Source organism: Dendropsophus ebraccatus, chromosome 9 (genome assembly GCF_027789765.1).
Source record: "Dendropsophus ebraccatus isolate aDenEbr1 chromosome 9, aDenEbr1.pat, whole genome shotgun sequence".
In the NCBI taxonomy this organism is placed as follows: domain Eukaryota; kingdom Metazoa; phylum Chordata; class Amphibia; order Anura; family Hylidae; genus Dendropsophus; species Dendropsophus ebraccatus.
Genome location: NC_091462.1, coordinates 88,342,905 through 88,368,295, shown reverse-complemented (window position 1 = coordinate 88,368,295; position 25,391 = coordinate 88,342,905). Strand labels below are relative to the sequence as shown.

Sequence of the window (25,391 nt, the reverse complement as noted above, 5' to 3'; positions counted from 1 at the left end):
CAAAGCAAGAACAAAAACCATACAAAATAATGTACAAAAATAAATACACTTTATAAAAGAAAGCAATCTGCATGCAACTGTAAATTAAATATGTATAAATAAATACAATGTACATAAAAATGTTCTGGCACTTGGAAAGAAATAAAAAGGCCATAGGGAGCTTGAAGTTGGGTCTGTCCATTTAGAGATAAAAGATCCTCTGAAATATAACCAAAATTGTACAAATGTTCATAGAAAAGGTGAGTATATAAAGTAGACATGTAAGTCGGCTATAGTCACATTCACAGTAGACAGCATTGCACGAAGAGGACAGTCCTGTGTTCTTAGGCCTCAATGTACTAGGAACATTAGTCTCATATAGAACAGGAAAGGAAAATTGTTGCCAATTGTGCAACGCCATTGAAGTAAACCAGCCCAGTATGTGTACGCTGCACTTCTGGGAGTAGTGATAGCCTGTATACAAACAGTACTTAGTCATATTTAGTGGAGCCATGTGAAATCGAGTGTGTAAGGGGAGGTTAAAGTATGTACGTTCACCTTATAACTATGAAACGAACATCTTATTTGGTCTGGAAAATTGCACTACATTTTTACTATCCGGATAAGTAATAGTAATAAACATCAAACAAGGAGCAGAAATATGAACAAAATGTAAAATTATACTGTAACTAGGTAAACGGCACAAAGAAGAGATGGACATACCGCTGATAAACATTGGGGGAATGTAAGAAGCTGTCTTGTAGAAAGAATGTTTATTGGTGAGCAAAGCAACCAATCACAGCTCAGCATTCATTTTACCAGCTGAGCTGTGATTGGTTGTTGTAGGCAACAAAGAACAAGACCAAAAGACAGCTTGATCTATCTCCCTCATTCTCCTACATCCAGTCCATTGTAGACTTGAGCTAACTGCAAGGATATACATGGAGAGGGAAGCGCAGGGACGAGTGGCGGATTCCGCATGGAGTTTTCAGACAGAATTACTCCGTGTACATATACCCTCAAACTGGAAAGAATACGCCACTTTCTGCAGGACATACAGCATCTGCTAAGTAGTGGAAGACTTGAGAATTTAAATAGAGGTAAATTACAAATTTATATAACTTTCTGACACCAGTTGATTTGAAAGAAAAACATTTTCCTCAGAGTTGCCCTTTAACAAAAAAAAAAAAAAAGGAGGGGGGGCGCTGTACCCTTTAGGTTGGATCTATAATGCTGCTCTATTTATATACTACATATTACAGAGCAGGGGATCTGAGCAGAATGCTATATAGGGTACAGTTTCAAATCTCTGGAAGGTGGTCTCACTGAATGACTGACATTCTTTCAATTAAGTCAATGAATGAGACCCCCTCTAGACTCAATGACCGAGCCAAACCAGAGACAGGAGTCAGTTTCCATGTTATATACGGTAGGCATGTGTGTTTTCCATGGTACTCTCATATCTCTCTATCTAGGTTAAGGGCTTCCTCCTGAATTTAACCCAATGGTATTCCACTCTTAAAGGTGCTCCTGAATAATGAACATTTCTACATTTTCACCACAACTGCTATAAATGCAACAAGCATACGACTATATACCTATATCTTCGCATTGTAATGCACCACTATAAGCAAAATGTATAACATTTTTTTTCCAGCTTTCATGGTTCATGCAAGAACTGAGAGAATGCATGTAAATGGAAGGACGACTCCCTTCACCAAATGAAGTCCAGCTCTAGTCAGCAAAACACTTACCAGTTTCTAACTTTTCAAGATCATATAGCATAGCACTTAATTGTGTAAAAATGTGCAAATCTTTAGAAAAGATTGTACGGCTAGCACTGTCTAGCATGCAGAACAAAAGCAAAAGGTGATCAACATCAGTGTGCAAATGGAGTGGAGCATGCAGGGTTCTGTGTCTGTGCTGGTCCAAATCCAACAGATAGCAAGATATAATAGGACAGTAGCAGAATGAGCACTTCCTAATCCTTCATCCCAAAGAATGCTGTCTGCGCAGATTGTCACAACACTTGGCCTCTTTCTTGGGGTTCTTTTTGCAGAAACTCCTGAGAATGAAGAAAAGACAAATGTTAAAAAATACTGTAATACTGGTAGTGATGTAACATAGCTTCTCACCTATACAGTCAGTGGTATTGCCCTTATAGACATATCGGTGACTTTAAGGGGTACACCAAAGATTTTTTTTTTTTTTTTTTATACTTGCTTCAATTAAGTTATATTACATTAAAATATATGTATCTATCTATCTTCATCACTTTACATTAAGTGTCAGCAGTAAGGGGCAACACAGGCCTCTCTGCTGCTACCAATGTTGTGAACAGCCCAGCAGTTTCCGACACAAACAATGGTAGGAGCAGAGAGGCCCGTGTCGCTTCCTACAGATGCCAGTCAATGTAAAATGATTAGAGATGAGAGAACCTGGAGCATGCTCAAGTCCATCCAAACCCGATCGTTCGGCATTTGATTAGCGGTGGCTGCTGAAGTTGGATAAAGCCCAAAGGCTATGTGGAAAACATGGATATAGTCACTGGCTGTATCCATGTTTTCCAGACAACCTTAGAGCTGGAGGTTCACTCATCTCTAAAAATGATGTATACATAAAAAAACATATACGTATGTTTAACTTTAAAGTGTCACTGTTGCTCTAACTTTTGCACACAGTAGAAGTGAAATGAAGAAAGTTCACAATTTACATTCATTATTTTTTATTTTATTTTTTTTTAGTTATCATAGAAAGCATAACATGTCCTGTGTTTAGACTTTTTTTTTTTTTTTTTTTTTTTCCAAAGAGTCTAAACACAGGAACACAGTCCAGGTCAAAGAGAAGGCAGTCATGTTACTGAAAGACACATTGAGACGTGACTCTCTGTACTGGCCAGACTAGATAAGACTGCTGACACATAGTTGAGTGGGATGTAGGCATGTTACAATGTTGCTGAATACCACAGGCAGAAAAGAACATTCACCAGCTGCAGAACATGGACCCTCTCTGAGATGACAAATCAATGTAAAGACATTTCACTACACTGGAGTTAAGCTTACCCTTGTCTGGAGAGCAGTTTATTGATAGGAGCATTTTGTCCTTGGTTTGGCTGAAGGATTCTGTAAGAAGCACATATAAAAAAAATAAAGATGCTTTTCATTTTCAAGCGTGCCTGGAATTATAAAAAAAAAAAAAAAAAAAACAACAAAAAAAAAAACCTTTTCATTTCAAAAGTTTTTAATCAGTCAGTCGCCGCTTGTTTTAGTGATTGTCTGTGGTCTGAACACTCCCCCAACCAATCACTAGAGCAAGCAGAGAGAGAAGCGTGTGACCATGTGCTTCTGTCCCTGGATGAGACAGACAGTCCTATAGGCTTACATTAAGAGTCTGTCTTGGTCATGTAACATGGCCGGGAAAAGATGCACAGACTTCTCTCAACTTGTTCTCCAAGACATATCAAAAGCTTTCTTTTTTCTAAATTTCTTTCAGAATCCATTAAAAAGGTAAATTAAACAAAAAAATCCTTAGTACAAGTTATATTACAGCGTTATAAGCTGAACCTAACCAATGCCCCTATAAGCAGTACATATCATAACTTAAAGCGACTCTGTACCCACAATCTGACCCCCCCAAACCACTTGTACCTTCGGATAGCTGCTTTAAATTCAAGATCTGTCCTGGGGCCCATTCGGCAGTTAATGCCCTAAAAAAACAAGTTTTAAACTTGCAGCCCCGTGCCAAACGGGAGTATCTGTGCCCTAACCTTGCACCACCCCTCCGTCCCTCCGTCCCTCCTCCCCACCCTCTTCATCATTAGGAATGCCACTGGAACATTTCCTCCTGTCTGAACATTGCACAGGTGTCTTAACGATCCAGCCGATGTGCTGTCCTTACACAGGTGAGGAATAGGAGACAATCTGCCTGGAGCATTCCTAATATAGAGGAGGACGGGGAGGAGGGACAGAGAGGTTGTGCCAGCCTAATGCATACGCAATCTAAGCCCCGACCGCTGGGCACGGGGCTGCCAGTTTAAAAGTTGCTTTTTAGGACAATAACTGCATCACCTGCCGAGCGGACCCCAGGACAGAACTTGGATTAAAAGCAGCTATCTGATGGTACAAGCGGTTTGTGGGGGTCAGATTGTGGGTACAGAGTCGCTTTAATACTATGTATAGATCCCCCTTCCCATTGTGTAGGATTGTCATTTACCTGGGATCCAAGGCCTTGGGTTTGGATATTGGTTTCCTATTTGACATTCCAATTTCTACTGCCCTGCAAAAATATACAGACAATTGGAGCATAAGGAAACTGGTTTGAACAGGAACAAGTTATTGCTTCCGTATATCTTTAATGCAGGCCAGCAGGAGCACTACTCATCTCAGCATAGATCAGTAGAGGAAGAAGATAAGTAGACTTGTATGGCTCAGTTCACACCATTATTTTTTTGCACATTTGGCATGTACACAGACATAACTTCTGGCATACATCTAAACAAGACCACAGACCCTACTGCAGTAAGTGTATGTCAAAAGAGTCTCCTTTTGGCATATGCTGGGTCAGTATGTGTCAGCATACCTTTATCTTGTATTATGGCAGGTGGCTTCATTGATAACTACATACATCTAATTCTTGTAACAGGTGATAAATGTAGATCATAGGCCAACCCCTTGGCTTGTAGTGTGTATGTGTGCAATTACCTGGTGAGTTTTTTCCTGTCCAGAGACTTCTGAGTTGCTGATGACAAGGTCAATCTATCCCGAGGGCTCTTTATTTTTTCCTAAGAAAAAAAAAGGTGTTTAATCATTAAAAAACAATAAGCAAGCAGCAAAATACATAATGTATTATAAGATAATTACAGTAACCAGTCAACTGTAAGTCTATTTTAATAAGAAAGCAATACAAAATGGGACATATACTGTTACACCCAGTGATACAGCCCAGAGATCAACCAATAGAAAAGCAAATGCTTATTCATCACCTGATCACATCATTTTGACAGGACTAAAAACAATCATTCCTGTGTTACGCATGTAAAAGGGGACATGTGTCCAACAAAGATGGAAGTTTCTGGCCACATAAATCATCCACTGATTATTCAGGTCATTTTGCCAGCACAACCGCCGAGTCTTATAATAGGCTTGTAAAACGAGTGCCCATCACTCACACAGGACGGCAGTCTGACAGTCTAATACCACCCTTAGGTCATGTTGGTCCTGTTTCAGAACAGCAATATTTAAAGTGTCCCTGCCCCCAAAAACATTTTAATTGGTCAGATCTGGGGGTTTACATCCCCTCCGGTCATTAGAACGAGCTGGAAGAAGTGTACGGCTGTGCGTGTCACTCACTGGCTCACTTCGATCTCTGTCTGGTTGCAGAAGAGGGCCACATATACTTATATAAGAGCACGACTCCTGCAAATGCAGAGATTGCAGCGAGTGGTAAAATGCTTTTTCTAATGCTTGGTGGGGGTCGAGACATCCAGACTGTCACCAATTAAAACTTTAACATCTCTCTGACTTGTCAAAAGTTTTCTTAAATCCACAGAAAAGAATGGGTCCTATACTATCCACAATTGCGGACCTGCAATAGCAGATAGTATACAGACTGTTTTCTATGGCTGTGTATAATGGGTCTTGCACTGTTATTCTACCTTATGAAATATTCAGTATATTATGAGTGGGGTGGCCATAAAATCCAGACGGCAAATGCAGAGTTGGCAGCTGACAGAGGCAAAATCCCGTTTGTGTACATTCTCCTGCTGGATGTACCAGCACCACCTTTTACACATTTAGAGAAATAATCCTGGTTATACATATTAGGCTATGTTCACACAATGTAAGAGACCGGCTGTTCCGTGACCTGTCTGGGTCACAGAATGGCCGGTCACTGAAAAGATCATCCCGGCCGGTACTGCAGTGATGATCTTTAGCCCCGCAGATGTGGGCACATCCGTGCGCTTCCGCATCAGACCTCTCCACTGCACATGATGGAGCAGGCGGCCGGATCCCCTCGCTCCATAGTGTGCACTGACATGGTTTTCTGCGGCCGCTGCTAGGGATCCTGGCCGGTGCGCATACTATGTGTATACACTCTGTCCGGGATCCCATAGACAGCAAGGTAACATATGTTTTGGTAACGGCCGTGGTTTTACGAAAATATACGTTGTCTGAACATAGCCTTAATTAGTAAATGAAATAAGCAATACCAACAATCAGTTTCAATAACATAGTATAACTTAGTTACCATTTGTCTAAGCATCTTCTCTCGTCGCAGTTCCCGGTCATGAGCCAAAATGTTCATTCGTTCTGCAGCATCCATAGCAAAAAAGATATCATGGATTTCATAGAGAGCTGCCCGGAGCTTTAAACAAAATGCACAGGTTTTTTGTTAATATGCATATACACACTGCACATCAAACTAAAAGAAACCTCAAAACCAAGGTATGGAAAAATAAGGGTTCTGTCACATAGACAGCGGCTTGGCAAGTAATGTGCCACAGAGCCTCTATGTGCGGTATTTGTTCTGGTCTGTTCTCAGTAACTCAAGGTGCAGCTGCCTTGAATTTGCTTCTCTTTGAAGCCGGATTCTAGTTTAGTGGGGGTCTAAACTTAGGTACAGTATCTCTACTATTGTCAAGAACAAGGGGCTCTCAGTCTGTGCCCTTGGTTGCAAAGCAGAATGAACATGCTCCACTCCTCTACAAAGACTTAAAGGGGTTAAAGGGAACCCACCCCCCCGACAGCCCTATAGATATGAATAGGTGCTCTGGAATCTTGAATCAGTCACTGTTACTTACCTGAGCAAGGACTCTTTCCTGTAATGAAACGTCTTGGGCTGACACGAGTCCTCTGCTTAGCTGACCCTCAGTATGAAATGTGGTGATAAACTCTGCAGTATCCTAACATATAAAAAGAACCACAAAATAAGTCATGTCACTGGAAAGGAAGGGCTTTCTGCAGAACCAATGAGTTTTTAGTTTACACAGTTGCCACTTTAGTTTAGTACACAATTACATAGTATAGGATAGCAGCACAGATAATAAACCACAGTGGAGTGAAATGGTACATACTTTCACCGTCTGCTTTAGATGCTTCAGCTTCTCGGTCTGCATTAATCTCCGTGTTAGGAAACCTTTGGCCAGTGCAGTTACTTTGTTAAATTTTCTTTGCATTTGTGGACTGTAAACCTTAATGAGAAAAGAAACATATTAATACCTTAACAGCGATCTACAGTGTACGGACAGCCGGAAGGCTATGGCACATGTGCGGAGTACACCGATGGCTCCTGACCAAGTGCTCAGGAAGTCTCAGTGTCCAGAAGCAGAGGGGGAGAAAAGAAGCAATGAGAAAGAAAACTAGGGCCCTGTCTTGAATATTTCATAGGGGTTAGTTATGCAAAAACAATTTATAAGGGCAGTTGACAGTTCCCACCAATAGCACTGGTTTGGCCGATTTTATATATACATATAGATACCAGGAGGAGGCAAACTTTCTAAATTAATGTATTTTTAAAAATATTTACCTCGACAAGCCCTATGAGTATAAGGATGTTAGTTAAGATCTTTAAGAAAGAAGTGATGGACGCACACTAAGGTGTTCTCCATTCATTATAAGGGAAAGTTATGTTTTCAGGACTGGTGGGGGTCCCAGCAGTCAGATCCTCACCTTTAAGCTCTATTTTGTGGACAGAGGATAACTTAATTAGATGTAAATACCCCTTTAAGCGCCAACCAGTTCCCAAAAATTACATTAGGGGAAAAGCTCCAAGATGGCATATAACAAATGGATGAGAAGAAAGTGTTCCCAATGGAAAACAAAGTAAGACACTGTATATAGACTTCTTTACACTGCATGGGTTTGACACGTCAGTTTTACCAACAAATAAGGCGTTCCCGATATAGCTCGACGGGGAGTTTTGATAACAATGGAGAAAAAGTTTACATAGAAGATTCCAGTAAACAACTCACTTGAGACCATCTGGTTTTTGGTCTGTTAAGGGGCCTTGAGGCTGATATTTTTGGTGCTCTGCTCTCTGCCGATCCCCAAAGACTGAACGATGACTCAACTGTGGAACCATAACTATGCTGCGAAGGAGCAACAAGCGATCCGACTGTAAAAATAGAGGGAAAAATCACCTCAGGGAGGAGCAAAACACATCAACAAGTCATGCCAAGGGGTTGCCAATTATGCAAGAGGCAGATAGACCAAACAGTCAATGGCTTATTTTAGGGACTGACATTATAGCTTATACTTTATTCCATAATTCACTGAAATTAAAGATTCTTCACGGCACTTGGAATTTCCATGCACACTCACCCCTTGTGTATTGCAGAATACACAATGATCCGCATTCCCCCATTACACAGGGGGTTTTCTAGTATTTTTAGAAAATTTCCTACAATGAAAACACGTACGTCATTCACATGATGATTGTGCTGCGGCTATCACATGATCAATGTACCAGCCGCCATCATATGAGACCTGGCCAGTGACACCAGTAGGTTGGTGGATTTAGGAGTTATAAAAAATTTCTTCTAAATTGTTCAGGGTTATGCGTGTAGAAATTTTCTAAAAATCTCTGACAACCCTTTAAGCTGAAGATTTCTAACAAAACAAGCTTGACAGGATGTCTGCATGTCCAACTATGATAAAACCTAAGACAGGGCTTACCTGTGCTGACCGAGTGAGTACTGTCTAAATGACTCTCAGATGGACTGCTTTCACTTCTATTGATCCAGTCAGGCAGGTCCACATCCTTAAACCGCAGTCTTCTCCCTTCTTCTTCGAACTCCTGCAAGATGCACAAAAAGAATAAAGTAACAGGAGACGGAGAAAACTGCAATCACACTAAATGAAACTGAACCACCATCTCAATCTGTAATGAAGGCTTATAGGCCCAATACAGGATTTTGCTCAGCAGACATTATTCACTTTTAGTGAAGGCTTCTCCAATGTGACAATGTGTCCTGAAAGAAGCCATAAGAGCAGGGTGACACATTAAGTGGAAGAGCAACTTCAACACTTTCTTTAAAAGGTTAGTTCTATTGTCAGACTATATATGATCCTGCCTTAGGGTGCTCCATTTACAAGCACTATGTCGGAGGAGTGTGCTGATCGGCTTTATTCTGCAGACGTTCCTTATGATATTGAATTACCCTTTGCAGCCTCTCTTGTTCCCTTTCTTGTTCAGCGATCAGCAGTGACAGCTGATAAGCGTGCTGTTCTTCCAGTTTTTTCCTCATTTCTTCAAAAGCAAACATCTTCTTCTTCAGGTTCTCCTCTAAAACACAAGAGGCAGGATTAAGAACTTTCTCTACAATATGGCGGTAAACATCAGGCTGTGATCTGTGTCGGGGTCACAAGCTAGTGCACTTTAATGAAAGATGCTCTATAAGTCAAGTCTATGAAGTGAAGGGAAAAGAAAATACATGTGGTGATGGCTGCAGTATGTCATGTCATGTCATCTCTGGCAGCCTGTACATAAATACTAGGGGGGTGCTAATGTGTCTCTGCTGGGTCTGTGGGGGATCAGAGAATGGGTACTGTTTATGGTATTTCAGAATATTTGTGTTTTTTAGGTTATCTGATAACCACTATAAATCAGGATACTTACCTTCTTGCTTGTTCCCATACCATCACTATGGCTGATCCCCAGTCACTATCTGACTACAACAGTACATAATGAGGAGCTGTGACCAAAGCGGTAAATCGTGGAAACTCTACAGATCGGATTCCACCACTACAGGCTATGAATGTCCACCGTGGTCATGTGACAAATATCACTATTGATGACAATATATCAAGAGGCACAGTGACATGAGCTTAACACTAGGGAAGGAACCTATACATGTAAAGACAACACTGGATGCCTACCTAATGTGCTATTCAGTAACATTTCACTCTTGGGTGTATTGAGGGATCCACTGCGGCTTTGTCTCTCATGAAGCCACCTCTTCTCTTCTTCACTTGGCACCGGTGAGTGTTCACACTGTGTACTTTCCAGATCCAGATCTAGGCGGCGCTTCACCTGAACGTCCAGATTGTTCTCGATTAGCTGTCCCCTCCCGGAGGACAAGTTAGGGGTGTCTGAGGCTTGGTTTGTACTCTGGCTTTGCATTAGGATGGGAGATGGGGTTTCCACATCATAAGATTTATTAAGTTCTGCAGGAGAATGACGCTTTATCACCTCCAGAGGGCCACATGGCTTGTGTCCATTTGCCGATGTTACGGTTGGAAGGTCTACATGCTGGCCTAAGGCATTCCCCTCCGGTGTGTCTGCAGAGCACGGACTTGTGCATTGCACTCCCTTGCACACTGGGGTGTAAGGGGCATCTGGGACAGTTCTTGAGTGAACGACTCTATTGTCAGGGTCCAGCTTGGAATTGATAAGATTACTCCTCGACTGTCTGCTCGGATAGGAGAGGTCAATACTTTCACTGAAGGAATGTCTTTTCATGGAAGATATGATGACTCTGTCCACCTCTTTTGGCACAAGTTCAGAAAGTGACGTTTTCTCATTTGTTTCAGGATGCGTCAGGTCCATCATTTTACCCTTTTCCTTGGGGCTTAGGTCATAGGCATTTACTGGGTGGTTTATTACAATGTTTCCTGCTGATAGGGGCCTGGGTCTGCGTCTGTGCATTTTGGGGCTTAAACTTGGCTCAGGACTTGGTAGTTTGGCATAAGAACCAGTAAGGCTTTTTATCATGTTACTTTCATACTCGAGCAAAAATGCACCTCTAAGTTCCTCATCGGACTCAGCACCGGAAGACGCTTCCGGTCTCAGAGGTACATCCACTTTAGAGAACATTGGCAGAGCACCTGCGTTCTGCCCCTGAGATAAGGCGGCTTGTAATAAGGTATTGGACTTATTTAGTGTTGGCTTGTCAACCAGTAGAGGGCTGGAGCTTCTACTTCTGTGTGCCAGTCTGGTCTTTTCTTTTATGGAGTCACTGATTTTAATGGTATCATTTTCCTTGTCTGAATGACTTTCTGTAGAACTCCCCTTTGAGCTGCCTTTCATGCTTCTTCTGCTTTGCTCAATATACTCCCGGGATTTCTTCAAGAGGTTTTGTAAGCTCATTACATATGGATCAGGAGCATCCTTGGCAGTAGGTGGCAGATCACACGGTGAGCCTCCTGGAACGGAGCAGTCGGTGCTCTCCATGGATACAACCTTTGCATTGTTAGCAGGAGGGCTCTTGCTCTGTATTGGAGGCGCACAGTCTTTACATTCCTTAGAAGAGATTTTCTCTATGGGTTTTAGCTCTTTTTTGGAAATCAGGTCCTCCATTGACTTCTCAAACTTTGCCGGTCCATTTTGAGTAGAGAACACTGGAAAGTTAAGCGCATCGGGAAGAATTGCAAAGCCGTTCAGGTTTTTCATTTGTGAACTCTGATGTATGGTTTCATTCTCTGTATCGGACTTAAGGCTTGAAACGGTCTTCACCTGCGTTCAACAACGAAAATTAGAGAACATTTTTTTTTTAAATGATAAATTGATTTATAAAATGCACATCATACATACAGAGCAAGTCTACACAGGAACCACCCCAATATTCTTAAAGGGGGTTTCTAGGGAAAAATTAAGGATGGACTATCAAGATATCATTTACTACATTTCCCCTGCAATGGATAATAGCAGCTTTGTGATCATGGCCGCAGGTCTACATTTAGGACCCTATTACACTGACAGATTAGCTGACAGATTTAAAAGACAGAGGAGTTAAAGCCAGGAATGTATTTGAAAAGAGGAGAAATCTCAGTCTTTCCTTTACTACCTGTTCTCTGTTTATAGTCCATTCCTGGCTTTGTCTCAGATAATCTGTTGGTGTAATAGGGCACTAGAAAGGAGGTCTCCTAAAGAGAGGTTTGCCTTAAACCTCATGCAGAGTGGCCTTTCTAGTGATGGACACGGAAAGTTAAGAACCTCAGCCAATTCATCTGTGACAGCCAACATGGTGACAAATCCCCATGCCACTTGATGCATTTTCTTAAGGCTTTGCATTTTCACTCCTCAATGGACCCACGTGCCTAATTCAGAGGGTTTGTATGAGATTAGAAACACATTGTTTTATTCCAAGGACAGCCCCCCCCCCCCAGACACTGGCTGCAATAGATGGATGGATGGATGGATAGATAATAGATAGATAGCTATTTAGACAGATAATTAGGAGATAGATAGATAGATAGATAGATAATTAGGATATAGATAAATAGATAGATGATAGATAGATTATAGATAGATAATTAGATAGATAGATAGTAATTAGCCCCACAGGTGGACATCTAGAGGTTTGTATTCTCTAAGCACTATAGAAAATTACTGAAAGAATTGTTTGTAAAATGCTCTAAATAACAATGAAGGTTATAAAAGCACAATGCAGAAATAACACCTACTGATAGAGAAGCCATGCAGGTTGTGAGCTGTGGGTATAGGCAGGTCTGAGGCAGGCACGCCAGGCTATTAAGCACAGTCTGAATAGTAACTTGGCTGCAGGGGGCATTCAAAGAGATGAGTGTTTATTGTTGCCTTACGCTTGTCTATGGTCTGTGTATTCCCAAGCCATGTGACGGTAACCAGGCAATACATAGTAAACAGGAGTCAGGCCCCGGGTTCCTCTCTATTCTTTCAACGTGATTATGAAGTCAATCAATTCAGAAGTATACACCGGAGAGATGGCGTCTTATATGCCATTGAAAAGGCTACGCTTCACTGAGCTGCTATTCAGCTTTGGCTTACACATGCTGATACACACAGCAGAGCCGGGGAGTGTAGTAGTGCAGAGTTTGCCATTGGAGCAGAAATCATCAGGATCACATTTCAAACTACTCTATATCACTAAAATATTTTATTTTGAGTTTTTTTTCCATTAATGTTTAGTGCTTCCCCCGCAGGGCTTCCCTCTGGAGTTCTCCGTTAGAACAGCAGGAAGAGCTGTCACTTACAGTAGGGGTGCGATGTATCGGCCTGTGCAGAACTAATCTGGCCTACAATCAGACTTTCCATAGACAAAGCTTCTTTTAAGAAAGTGAAAGCATTAGTAAAAAGTCTGAGTCTCCCCCTGAATAAGGCATTAGTAGATCCCATCCCTCTATTCTGGCTGTTGTGGTCATGCCTTTGTAGTCAAATTCTTATATCTGTTATGGTGCCTTGTAAGAATCTCAGGAGTGGGCACAAAGTAAAACTACAGACTTTTACTGCTATAACCCGCCACCATCCCAGCTGGAAGGAGTAATGAGTAAACCAACCTAAAAGAATATGTTGACAGGAGAAATTCCCTCAAACTGGTATTCAATAGAAGGCAATACTAGACTTAAAGGGGTTGTCCAGTGAAAATGTTTTTCTTTCAAATCAAGTTGTGTCAGAAAGTTATATAGATTTGTCATTTACTTCTATTAAAAAAAAAATCTCAAGTCTTCCCATACTTTTCATCTGCTGTATGTCCTGCAGGAAATGTTTTATTTTCAGTCTGACACAGTGCTCTCTGCTGACATCTGCGGCAGAGACAGGAACTGTCCAGAGTAGGAGAGGTTTTGATGGGGATTCATAGAGTTCCTGTCTCGGCCAGAGGTGTCAGCAGAGAGCACTGTGTCATGTTTCCTGCAGGACATAAAGTAGCTGATAAGTATGGAATGACTTGAGATTTTATAATAGAAGTAAATAACAAATCTATATAACTTTCTGCTATCAGTTGATTTGAAAGAAAAATATTTTCGCTGGATAACACCTTTAATGAGGAACCTGTCATCACTTTCTGCTGCCTGAATCTAATGAAGTCATGAGGGTGGCCCCAGCAGCTTCTCCTCACCCACCAGCCTTGATTAATACATCTCTTCCTATACCCAAACAGACAGAGCTATCAATCAAGACTGAGATATCATGGGGGGTGTTAGGGGGCCCCCATACACAAAAGATAGTTGGTCAGCCCCACAGAAATCAGCATATTAGCCAGGGCTCTCTCTAATGTGCATGGGGCCCTTCAGAGAAGGCTGTCAGGTAAGAGGTCATGGCACTTGCTGTGAAGCGGTCAAACGGGTAGGGATCCTGTGCCTAAATTAGGGAACAATGGCATAGACAAGAACTACAAGGTAATATAAAACCTTCAGTACAAGTGAGTAACTTCCTTTATGGATAAACTATAGACGGTGTTGCCATTTATAAACCACAGAGGGGTAGTTGTGCTTTACAAAAACAGCAAACAACATGGATTCCCCAAGGGATCTTCAGGTAACTGAGGTATAGTTATACATACAAGGCAGTAAACAGTTCACTCTAGCAACTAAAGCACAATGCAATAAAATATTACAAAAAACAGACCTCACTACTACATGACTACTCTGGTATTGGGCTACGTGCACACAGAGCAAAAGTGGCGGAATTCCATGCCGCCAGCCTCCCTGTCATAATGACAGTGTATGGGAGGCTTGTGTCGCCTCTCTCTGCGCTAAAGAACACGTTCATTCTTCAGCGCAGAGAGAGGAGGCGCGCGAGCCTCCCATAGACTGTCATTATAAAAGGGAGGCTGGCGGGATTCGGAATTTCACCACTTTTGCTCCGTGTGCATGTAGCCTAATACATTACGTACACTATCATTTATATATGCAAATATATAATAATTATATAATCATTAATATATAAATATTGTAGGTGTCCTTCATATCCTCCATATTATAGGGTCAATACCCATCAGCATAAATGTATAAGATTTGTACTGTTTGGGGGGGAAGGCACTTGACAATTTGGCGGGGAGAGTCTTGTCAATTCTTTGGGCAGACAGCGGAATCTGCCCGAGCAGCTGTGACCCACATAGTGAAATGGGTGAGTGTTAATGTTACAGATATTTTTTGTCTATATATATACAGCCTAGTTATTATATGGAGTCTATGGCATGGGCGAGGAGTCAAGCGTCAGAATCCGCAGGATTTCATAGTGTGAACACACCCTAGGAGGGCACCTGATTGTCAAGAGAAAATGGTAACACCCGGTTGTCACAATATTCCTATTTCAAAAAAGGAATGCTATAAAAGCAATGCTGTGTATAGAAACACATCTGTAAACATTTATTATCCTGGTTGCCTCCTTTTCTTTACCTCTTTATTAAAGGGGTTATCCAGCACTACAAAAACATGGCCACTTTCTCCCAGAGACAGCACCACTCTAGCCTCCAGTTTAAGTGCAGGTTTTGTAACTCGGTTCCATTAAAGTGGTTGGAGCTTAATTGCAAACCACACCTGACCTAGAGACAAGAGTCGTGCTGTATCTGGAAGAAAACGTACATGGTTTTGTACCACTGGATAACTCCTTTAATGTTTGTCTGCACCAAAAAGATCTGAACTTTGTGGGTAGATTTTAAAGGGAAACTATCAGCAGTTTAGACAAATCAAAATTACATTAGTCTTACCTGCTGATAGTTTCCCTTTAATATGGCTTAGTTTTAGAGAGCTAAAAAGAAAAAGGGTTTGGTGGCGATAATTGTTCTAGAGAAGTCGACCAGATGAATTCTGAGCTCACTGTGTTATTTTTGGACCATTTATCAAAGCTCACTTGAGTGCAGCGTCTACCTCAGGAGATGTACGCCACTTACTAGTCACACTGGGAATTACCAAGTCAATTCCCAATATGATTAGTTATACTCACGCCAATTAAAGACGTCAAAATAGTGAAAACCACAATGTGGATGAAGAAAAGATGTGGGGATTCAAGTCAATGATGATAAAACCCCTAAACATGGCACCGTCCCAGCCAGCACTCTAATGTTGCTGCAATGATGTCCCATACATTCTGCAGTCAATCATTGGCTTCAGTGGGCACTACTGCACTGTGTATAAAACAGCCTCACACCAGAGGCTACATATTGGTGGAGCGTTTAGGGATCAGCAACTTTTTTTGTTACCTATCAAACAACCCTTTAACATTGCAGCATGTTATGCCAACTAAGCAGAGCTGGCTTCTTGGTCAGTCATATGAGGAGAAGGGGCTTATGAATGGGTATAGTTCCTCCCCCCTTCTGTTAAGAACCAATTTATAACAAAGGAGCCGAGTCAGTGTCTACCCTAGTCATAGTCAGGTAAAGCATAGGTCGGTGATGTTACATTTATTGGCGATGTACAGGAGGGGGAGACATTCCCCTACAGCTGCTATTGGTGATATCTAGTCTAGTCAATCTCAATATCTAGTCAATTTCAACAGGATCTGCTGACACTGAATGCATTGTGTGAAGAGGTATGGTGACCTTATAATGATCAGATGAACATACAAAGAAACCTCTGCTCATACATACATCTAGGCTTAGCTCAATCATGATGGCAGTGGTAACCATTGACCCTATGGGTCCCTTACAGATGCCAGTGATACACATTACAATTGTGTGCAGCGGAGAGACAGTACATATTACATACGACAGGAGTTAGGTCCTTGGATTGGGACACAGCTATTAATATAGGTCTCCTTTGTTACCTGAACAGTGTCCAGTATCTCCTGCACTCGATTCAGTAAGGATTTCTTCTTGTTGTTCAGTCTCTTCTCATTCAGGTCTATGGCCTTCTGTCGATACTGCTGCATTTCTTGCTTTTTCTCCACTGTCAGCTACAAAGGAAAAGATTTACAGATTTATTTAGGATCATGATTTCTTACTCTAAAAAAAGTGTTCCCCAACCAGTGACGGAGCTCCTGCACGTGGCCCCCAGCTTAAAGCATCTGCAGATACAGCTGTGCACTAGTGATATCAGGAGCGCCATAGCACTGGAGATATCAGGAGCATCACAGCACTGGTGAGACTCTGCACTGGTGTGACTGGCAGATACGACCGGTGTTACTGCTGTGTCACATCTTCCAGAAACATATCATCCATTTACAGGTCCCCATACATTTCATACTGATGGTCAGCAGAATGGACAAGTGTATGGGGAGAATAGGAGAGAGGCTAAATAATCGTAGAGTACAGATGAGATTTCTTAATGCCCAACAGCTGAAAATACTGTAGATTTACTGTACAATAATCTCATGAGTAAAATACACAGCATATATACTGGATATGTGGATTTATAATGAGGTTATCCAGGATTTATAAAAAAAACCTAACCTGTCTTCAGGTTGTGTATGATATTACAATGTAGCTTCATTCACATCAAAGGAGCTAAGCTGCAATACCGCACCCAAACTGAGGACCACAGTGGCGCTGTTTCAGGAACAAAACAGCTATCTTTTTTCTAATTCTGAATAACCCCTTTTCACCATATAAGATTAACACAACTCCACTACGCTTTCCATTCATAGACAGTTTAGATACAAAGTGTAGACAGATACCCATGTTATATATACTCAGTATTTACTAACTCCAATAACCAATATTCTCAATGCATAAAAATTTGAATAATAAGGGAAAACAAATACAAGTACAAGATCTTCAACACAACGAGAAATCTACAAGAAGATAGAGGAGACTTCCATACATATAATACAGGCATCACTTACCTTTTAGATGGAGCACAAAACTCTTGGTAAATTCTGTATGTGCTGCATTTTGATGTGACTCTCCCAGCAATATATATGTAATAAATATATATATATATATTATATATATACAAACACACACACACACACACACTGCAGACAGAGTGTGAGGATGGAGTTGATGTGGTAATAGTAGCCGCTCCTCACCGTTTGTGTACAATTGCCAGGGACGGCAGAGGTGAACACAACAAGGAGTAAAAACACGACTGTCCACAACGCCAAAGGTGTCATTACCCCGTCTACTTAGTGTCACCTGAACCGTGTCATATGACTATTACAAAAGAGCTGGAGAAGCTGCCCTACAGTGTAATGGTACATATCCATCACCCATCAATACATGGGCTGAGGCGTCCTGATGGCCAGGAGCCCTGCGCAGGACACAATCTATACACACCAACATTTACCTTCTCCCATAATCCAGCATTTACTACCAGCCCAGATGCCGCATGATGTGGAACTTCATAAGATCAGAACACAGGGCAGAGAACATCATGGGGTTGTCTGAATTAAGAATAAATGTTACCAGCAATAAGGATTGTGGTAGAAACTCTTCTCAGTTGTTTACGACCCCATCCAGTGCCGCTGCTCTAGTCCTCTCTGCAGTGATGCCCTGTCTGTATACCCACATCACCGCTGCAGTCAGTCACTGGCATTGGTGGTATACAGCACGAGACCAGAGCAGAGAGGACCAGAGCACCTACACTGGATGTGGCAAGGATTAAATGGTGGAGTATAGTTTTTTTTCCCACTGTATCACAATCCTGACCACTTACAACTCCTCCTGCCTTCCTGAAGATTCCCCACCCTTACACGTGAGGTTTATATGCTTTTATAGGACTTCCCAATAACCCAGAAATTCTATGATTGAATTCTGCCAGTGATGACAGATATATAAAACATCCATATCATTGTATAATCCTCCCACCACAGCAGACGTCATGGTAGAAGGGGATAGGTGAGGTGGGTTATTAGCACTGCTGATCCATCGTTCTTGTGTGAGACCATTAGAGGTGCTGGCACAGAAGATTTAGTCTCCCTCCCTGGAGCTAGTGTAAACCTTTTAGGGAATCATATAAATAGTAATTCCTCCATAATCTGATCATCGGGGTCAGCGCTGGTACCACTGGGACTGTCCCATTATCCTTGCTGGGATGCCCTGCAGACATGGCACAAGTGTGGACGGAGCTGGGAACAATATTAAAGGGGTTATTAAAAGCTAGAAAAACATGGTCCCTTTTTTTCAGAGACAACACGACTCTTGTCTCCAGTTCAGGTGCAGTTTGCAATTAAGCTTCATTCACTTCAATGGAACTGAGCAGCAAAACCTGCAGCCAAGCTGGAGACAAGAGTGGGGCTGTCTCTGGAAGAAAGTGGCCATGTTTTCGTAACGCTGGATAACCTCTTAAAGTGACAACTACTGTTGCAAACCTAAGCCTATAAGAACTCCTCAATATAAAGCTAATCCTTCTCCGCAACAAAAGGACGCTCTCCCCGAGTATTCTGCATAATGACATAGTACACTAAAAGTGATATGGGGCTGTGTGCAGGTGAGATTATCCTCAATTACAAGGGTTTACTACCCGACGGTAAATACTAAGGGACAATGGCGTGGCCATACACCTTACATAGCTGACGGCTATTTGACTTAAGAGGCAATTACACAGTGGACACTCCTCCCTGCCTTTACTATCACTAGCGGTACTGTAAAAAACAAGGCAATGCAAGACGCCAATAAATCAGGCAATAAGAGACCGTAACATTCAACACAGACAACATGAAACAAGAAATCCTCATGAGAAATGTCACAGTTGTTGTAAACATGAGCCCTGACTCAATGGTCTATGAAGATTTAAAGAAATCGAAACGTATCAGCTGTCCTGGGTATCTGATCACTGGGGGGCCAATCGCTGGGAGTCCCACTGATCACAACAACAGGGGCCCCAATGTTTCCCAGCTGAATTGAGATGGCAGTCACAATTGCACACTGCTGCTCCATTCATACACTTACTGGATTGCTGGAGACTGCCAAATAATGTACTTGGAAAAATCTGCCTTTGGAATAGTGGTCCATATACACGGCATGGGAAACAAGGGACCCACTGTTCAGTAACAGGTGGGCATCACAGTGGTCAGATCCTCAACAACTTGGTACTTAATAAGTTTTGATTACGGAAAAACCCTTTAAGGAATAGTGGGTATAATGTAAAAAACAAATATAGAAAATCGGTGATCTAAAGCGCTGTGGCTGGTTTGGAGTTAATATATTTTTTATATAACAATGTATTTGTGTGTCTTGCAAGGGAAGGTAAAATAATGTAGGGGCTAATGAAGCCAGATGAATACTTAAAGGACAACTCCCATGAAAAACTTTTTCCCAGGAATTGAAGCACATTACAAAGTTATATAACACTGTAATATACTTCAATCACCTGTCTGTCCTCCCTCTCTGTCTTTTCCCCCCTCCACCCCCCACCAGGAAGTGTAAGAAACTCCTTCATACCTAATTACTGTCGTCACCAGGCTGCTCTCTCAGCTCCTTCTAGTGACGATGAGTCATCAGCAGGAGGGCGGCTCTAGCTCCTGTCACACCAGCCTCCCCCTCCCCTGCCTGGTCAGGTGACTAGGCTTGCTCAGCTCCCATTGGCTGAGCAACTGTAAGCCATCTGTCATTCTGCAACTCAATGACTGGTGACTGACTCCCGGCACATAACCAGCTACAGGACCCCCTCCCCCATACTCCCTCCTGCTGCCGAGTGGACTCAGTGAGTGAGTGAGTGATGTCACTTGCTTATCTTTCTCCTCACTCCTGGCATGTCAGCTACACAGATGTCTTATCTCTCTCCTGCTGCCCTGACCTAATTAGGGACGGCCATCCTGCAGAATGTACACTACAGTGACGTCACTCATATGTGGACTCCTTTGACCTCACTCCACCGCGTCGGGTGTTAGGTAGCAGCAGAGCCACCGGCCGGGGCTCGCTCCCAACCCCGATAACCAGAACTTTTTTTCCTCCTGTCTATACCCAACAAGATGAACTTGAGAACACTGGTGAATAACAGGTTGGACACTACCGCAATACTAAAATCACCAGTATATCTGTGCATAGCTACGTGCAATACCAGCAGAATTGTTACTACTGTGATTAAAACATCACTACATATACACATTAAGTATTCATCTGGCTTCATTAGCCCCTACATTATTTTACCTTCCCTTGCAAGACACACAAATACATTGTTATATAAAAAATATATTAACTCCAAACCAGCCACAGCGCTTTAGATCACCGATTTTCTATATTTGTTTTTTACACCACTACAGAGGACACGGAATCCTCGAGATCTATTTAGCAACACGGTGGCCAGGTTTCTGCAGTGCAGCGCCGATTAGTGTATACCTCTACGAAATGTACACTCATTGCATTATCTATATATATATATATATATATATATATATATATATATATATATATATATATATATATATAGTGGGTATAATGTCATTGTGCTGCAGGAGATTCCTTTAATCTTCATAAGGGGTGTTGAGAAAAGTTCCGACCAGATGTTGTTCGCATTATGTTAGAGATGGCAATCTACATATTACCAGTCCGGCATAATGGACAGTGGCTAGAACTGTGTTCAGCCAATCGGTCAGACAGAGAATGTGTGATCTCTGTATATAAGGCATCCAACATTACTATACATTCATTTTGCATTCTAGTAAAGATTCCCAGAGCATGTTAGAGGAAATTCAACATTTTGCAGGTGTAAGGCTGTTTTTTCCAGCTCAGGTAAATATATATATAGCATTCACCTCTACATTCAGATAGTATAGGGCTGACATTGGGTAGCTGCAGATATCTAGGTAAAGCCCTTGCTTTATTGTACTCTGCTATCTTCCACAGTCCCGTAGTGAGTGGATGGAGTGACAGAGAGGCATGTATACTACCGCTCCGCAGGATAAAGGACTTACGCCCTATTCTGTTAGGTAATAATCTTGGGATAACCTCTTTTAAAGGAGTAATCCCACCCCATATAGTAATAGTGCATTGCTTATATATGTCATTACTTTCTGTGACCTCCAGGGCTCCCACAGATATTAAAAAGTGTGAATCAGCATTTATTCAAAACTGTGGCCCCTTTACAGGTTTAGGGCCCTAATACACCAACAGATTATCTGACAGATTTTTTAAAGCGACTCTGTACCCACAATCTTACCCCCTCATACCTTCAGATTGCTGCTTTTAATCAGATCTGTCCTGGGGTCCGTTCGGCAGGTGATGCAGTTATTGTCCTAAAAAACTACTTTTAAACTGGCAGCCCCGTGCCCTACGGCCTTGGTTTAGATTGTGTATGCATTAGGCTGACACAACCTCTCTGTCCCTCCTCCCCGCCTTCCTCATCATTAGGAATGCTCCAGGCAGATTGCCTCCTATTCCCCACCTGTGTCAGCCCGGCACATGGGCTGGATCGTTAAGGCACCTGTGCAATGTTTAGACAGGAGAAAATGTTCCAGTTGCATTCCTAATGATGAAGAGCGTGGGGAGGAAAGATGGAGGGGTAGTGTAAAGTTAGGGAACAGATATTCTAAGCCCCGACCGTTGGGCACGAGGCTGCAAGTTTAAAAGTTGTTTTTTTTAGGAAAATAACTGCATCACCTACCGAACGGACCCCAGGACAGATCTTGGATTGGAAGCAGCTATCCAAAGGTACAAGTGGTTTGGGGGGGGGGGGGCAGATTGTGGGTACAGAGTCGCTGTAAGCCAAATCTAGGAATGGATGTGAAAAGAGGAGAAATCTCAGTCTTTACTAGTCCATTCCTGGCTTTGGCTAAAAAAAAAAAAAAAAAATCAGTCAAATAATCTGTTGGTGTAATAGGGCCCTTACCCTACTGAGCAGCTCTCCCAGCAACTCCCTTGAATGGGTGGGCAGGGGGTCACTGTGCATGGAAAACTGTCAAGGGGCCATAGTATTCAACCAACTAATATTCTTTCTAAGGATCATATGGGTCCCACTGATTGTAAAGTAATAGAATACCTAGCAATAAGCCATTACTTTATTATATGGGAATACTCCTTTTAAATTAGGGAGGCAAGCCACTTGGTTTTGGGTCTCCTCTTCAGGGGCACTATAGCAGCTATATGGTCCTAATGTGTGGAACATATGCCCTTGGCCTGGCCTTGTACACAAATACATGGGTTATGTAGTAGAAAACATCTGACCTGGTATTGTAGAGTTACACAAACACGTTACAATCCTTCATAGCATCTACACATGAGCTGTATATAGGAGAACAATGTGAAGCACTGATCTTACCCAGGAACGTGACAAGCTATCAAACATTATTAGAATTCTTCAGGAGGTATTTGTATGTCCTTACCTGCCAGGAATTAGAGAAGACAAGCCCCTGACGGCGTAACGTGTAATGCTGCGTTTACACAGAGCGATAATTCACCTGATCGTACAATTCAGATTTCGAAGTAACGATTTTTTTTTATGATGATCAGTGTTTAGACGGAACGATATATCGTATGGAAAAATCGTTTTGCGATCGCTTAAGCCTATCTTGCACATAGGTTAAATCGGTAAACGACTGTTTACACGGAACGTTATGCGAATTTTTTGCAAACGACCAACGACGATTTGAGAACATGTTCAAAGATCAAAATTAACGATTTCTCGCTCGACGCTTGATCGTTCGCTGCGTTTACACGTACAATTATCGTTCGAATTTGATCATTATTGTGCTTGTGCAAATTCGCACGATAATCGTTCAGTGTAAACGCAGCATTACAGTGGATTAAAGACATAATCCTGATGATGAGGGTGGGAAGTTTAAAGCTGGAGATGAAGGTAAAGAATCAAAAAGCATAATAGGTAAAAAGTGATAGTTTAGGATATGTCTAGTGTCACTGTCCTACATGGCAGAAACTTCATATCTTATGGAATTCATCCCATTCTGCCATAGGCATCAGGTATTTCATTAAATTTGGTGGAAATGGACAAACTCCTAACACTAATGAGGCTTAAAGGGGTATTGCGCTCAAGCATAAACATCATAAATTTCTGCCCACAGTGAGACTAACAATTTATTCCATACTTGTTATTATCTATTCAGTCTCCTTCCCCCAGTTCTCAAAAACCTTCGTATAAGCTTTTCTCTGTTTCTCCCTCCTCCCCCCTCCCTTTTGAGACGAGACAGATTATGTAAACAGATTCATATCAGCAACTTTGTAATGCTGGGAGGGTTAATTACAGTGCGTTAATCACCAACTTGACCTCAGATTAACCTAGCATTACAAAGAAGCTACAAAGTTGCAGATAAAGCCTGCATGGGACTTGTTTACAAAGCAGCAGCTCAGAACTGGGAGAAAGAGACTAAACAAATAACATGTATACAATGAATAGTTATTCTCACCATGGTCAGCAAAATATAAAAAGTTATATTTGAGTGGAATACCCCTTAAGATCCTTGTGTTCTATCAAATGCTGGATAAGAGGGCGTAAACAAAGATTACCCATATAAATGGTGTTCCAATGAAGACCCTGATGGTGTATACATAGCATAAAGCTTACCACTGGCACTACAGGATTATTCAGGATTGTGGTATAACAATTAAGCTCCATTCACTTCAATGGAACTGAGCTGCTAAACCCCACCCAAACTGAGGAAAGGAAAAGTGCTGTTTCTGGAAGAATGCCGCCATGTTTTTCTAAGCCTCAGTCTTAGGGCCCTATTCCACCGGACGATTATCGTTAGCATAATCGTTAACGATTAACGATCTCAAACGACCGCTATTGCGAAAGACCTGAAAACGTTCACCCATTTCCATGGAACGATAATCGTTACTTATGATCGTAATTGCGATCGTTTCTTCTTCCGTATTTATTCGCTATTGCGTTCGTATCTATTGCGAACGACCGAACGATGTCTTATTCAATGCGAACGATTTGCGAACGTTTTGCGAACGAGCAACGATAAAAATAGGTCCAGGTCTTATAAAGCGATCAACGATTTCTCGTTCGGTCGTTAATCGTTACTGCATTTCAACCGAACGATTATCGTTTAGATTCGAACGATTTAACGATAATCTGAACGATAATCGTCCAGTGGAATAGGGCCCTTAGGATGGTTGATGAATGTAAAATTGCTGGTGGTCAGAAAGGCTCAGACCCCCAGTGATCATTAGTACAGGATCATGAGTTCCTGTGGGAAAGGTGCAGCATCACATGTGTCCTGACCGAGAAAGCCAACAAAATTCAGTTGTAATGAAGAACTCTGCCTTTTCATCCAGACATAGCGCATCAAATCTCTCTTGTATTGCCGCCTGCCAGAATGGGCGCAATTCATAGAGAAAGGCTCATATAGGGCGTCCCATGTACAACATCCATATGACCTAATAAGTAGAAAAAGTAGTTCTCAAGTGCCCCTTTGGAGTGGCAAAGGAGTTGTGTGACCGCCACCCTATTCATGGCTATTGAACTGGAGGAGATTGTCAATATAATTCCAGTCATGACCTATGGACAAAGGTCACACCATCCCTACGTTCATGGTCAGAGTAATCCCAATGTGCAGACACCTTTATTGAATTCTCCATTGTGGGACTATTAAAGGATTAGCTTATCTTATCACTCCGATTTGCATGAGAACACATACAGATGAAGCAGTATAACCACTTACCAATGGAGAGAGCACAGCAACACCATGAAACTGGATGAGCGACACCCTCTGCGGATCGGCGGACACGGGCTCACTGGTAATGGTCTGCCCCTGTAATCTGGCAAACTGCTTCTTGTAAAATTCTTCATACGGCTCCATTGTTCTGCAAGAAGACTGAGAGAGAGCGCTTATTGTTAACATTAAATGGTGAAAGTGATACAGATGGTGTAATCGAG

The 25,391-nt window shown here is 42.0% G+C and overlaps 1 protein-coding gene across 1 annotated transcript in view; it reads right to left on the bottom strand.

Moving 5' to 3' along the window:
• CCP110 (centriolar coiled-coil protein 110) overlaps positions 1-25,391 on the bottom strand; it is a 28,552-nt gene continuing 3,161 nt past the window's right edge. The window contains exons 2-14 of the mRNA XM_069983780.1: positions 25,177-25,329; positions 16,441-16,569; positions 9,855-11,430; positions 9,137-9,261; positions 8,652-8,772; positions 7,949-8,091; positions 7,052-7,168; positions 6,779-6,880; positions 6,226-6,342; positions 4,680-4,759; positions 4,192-4,254; positions 3,042-3,101; positions 1-2,044 (exon numbers count right to left, since the gene is read on the bottom strand). Coding sequence (XP_069839881.1) covers positions 1,969-2,044; positions 3,042-3,101; positions 4,192-4,254; positions 4,680-4,759; positions 6,226-6,342; positions 6,779-6,880; positions 7,052-7,168; positions 7,949-8,091; positions 8,652-8,772; positions 9,137-9,261; positions 9,855-11,430; positions 16,441-16,569; positions 25,177-25,314 — 2,847 coding nt within the window. The 5' untranslated portion in view covers positions 25,315-25,329 and the 3' untranslated portion in view covers positions 1-1,968. The remainder of the gene's footprint in view (positions 2,045-3,041; positions 3,102-4,191; positions 4,255-4,679; positions 4,760-6,225; positions 6,343-6,778; positions 6,881-7,051; positions 7,169-7,948; positions 8,092-8,651; positions 8,773-9,136; positions 9,262-9,854; positions 11,431-16,440; positions 16,570-25,176; positions 25,330-25,391) is intronic.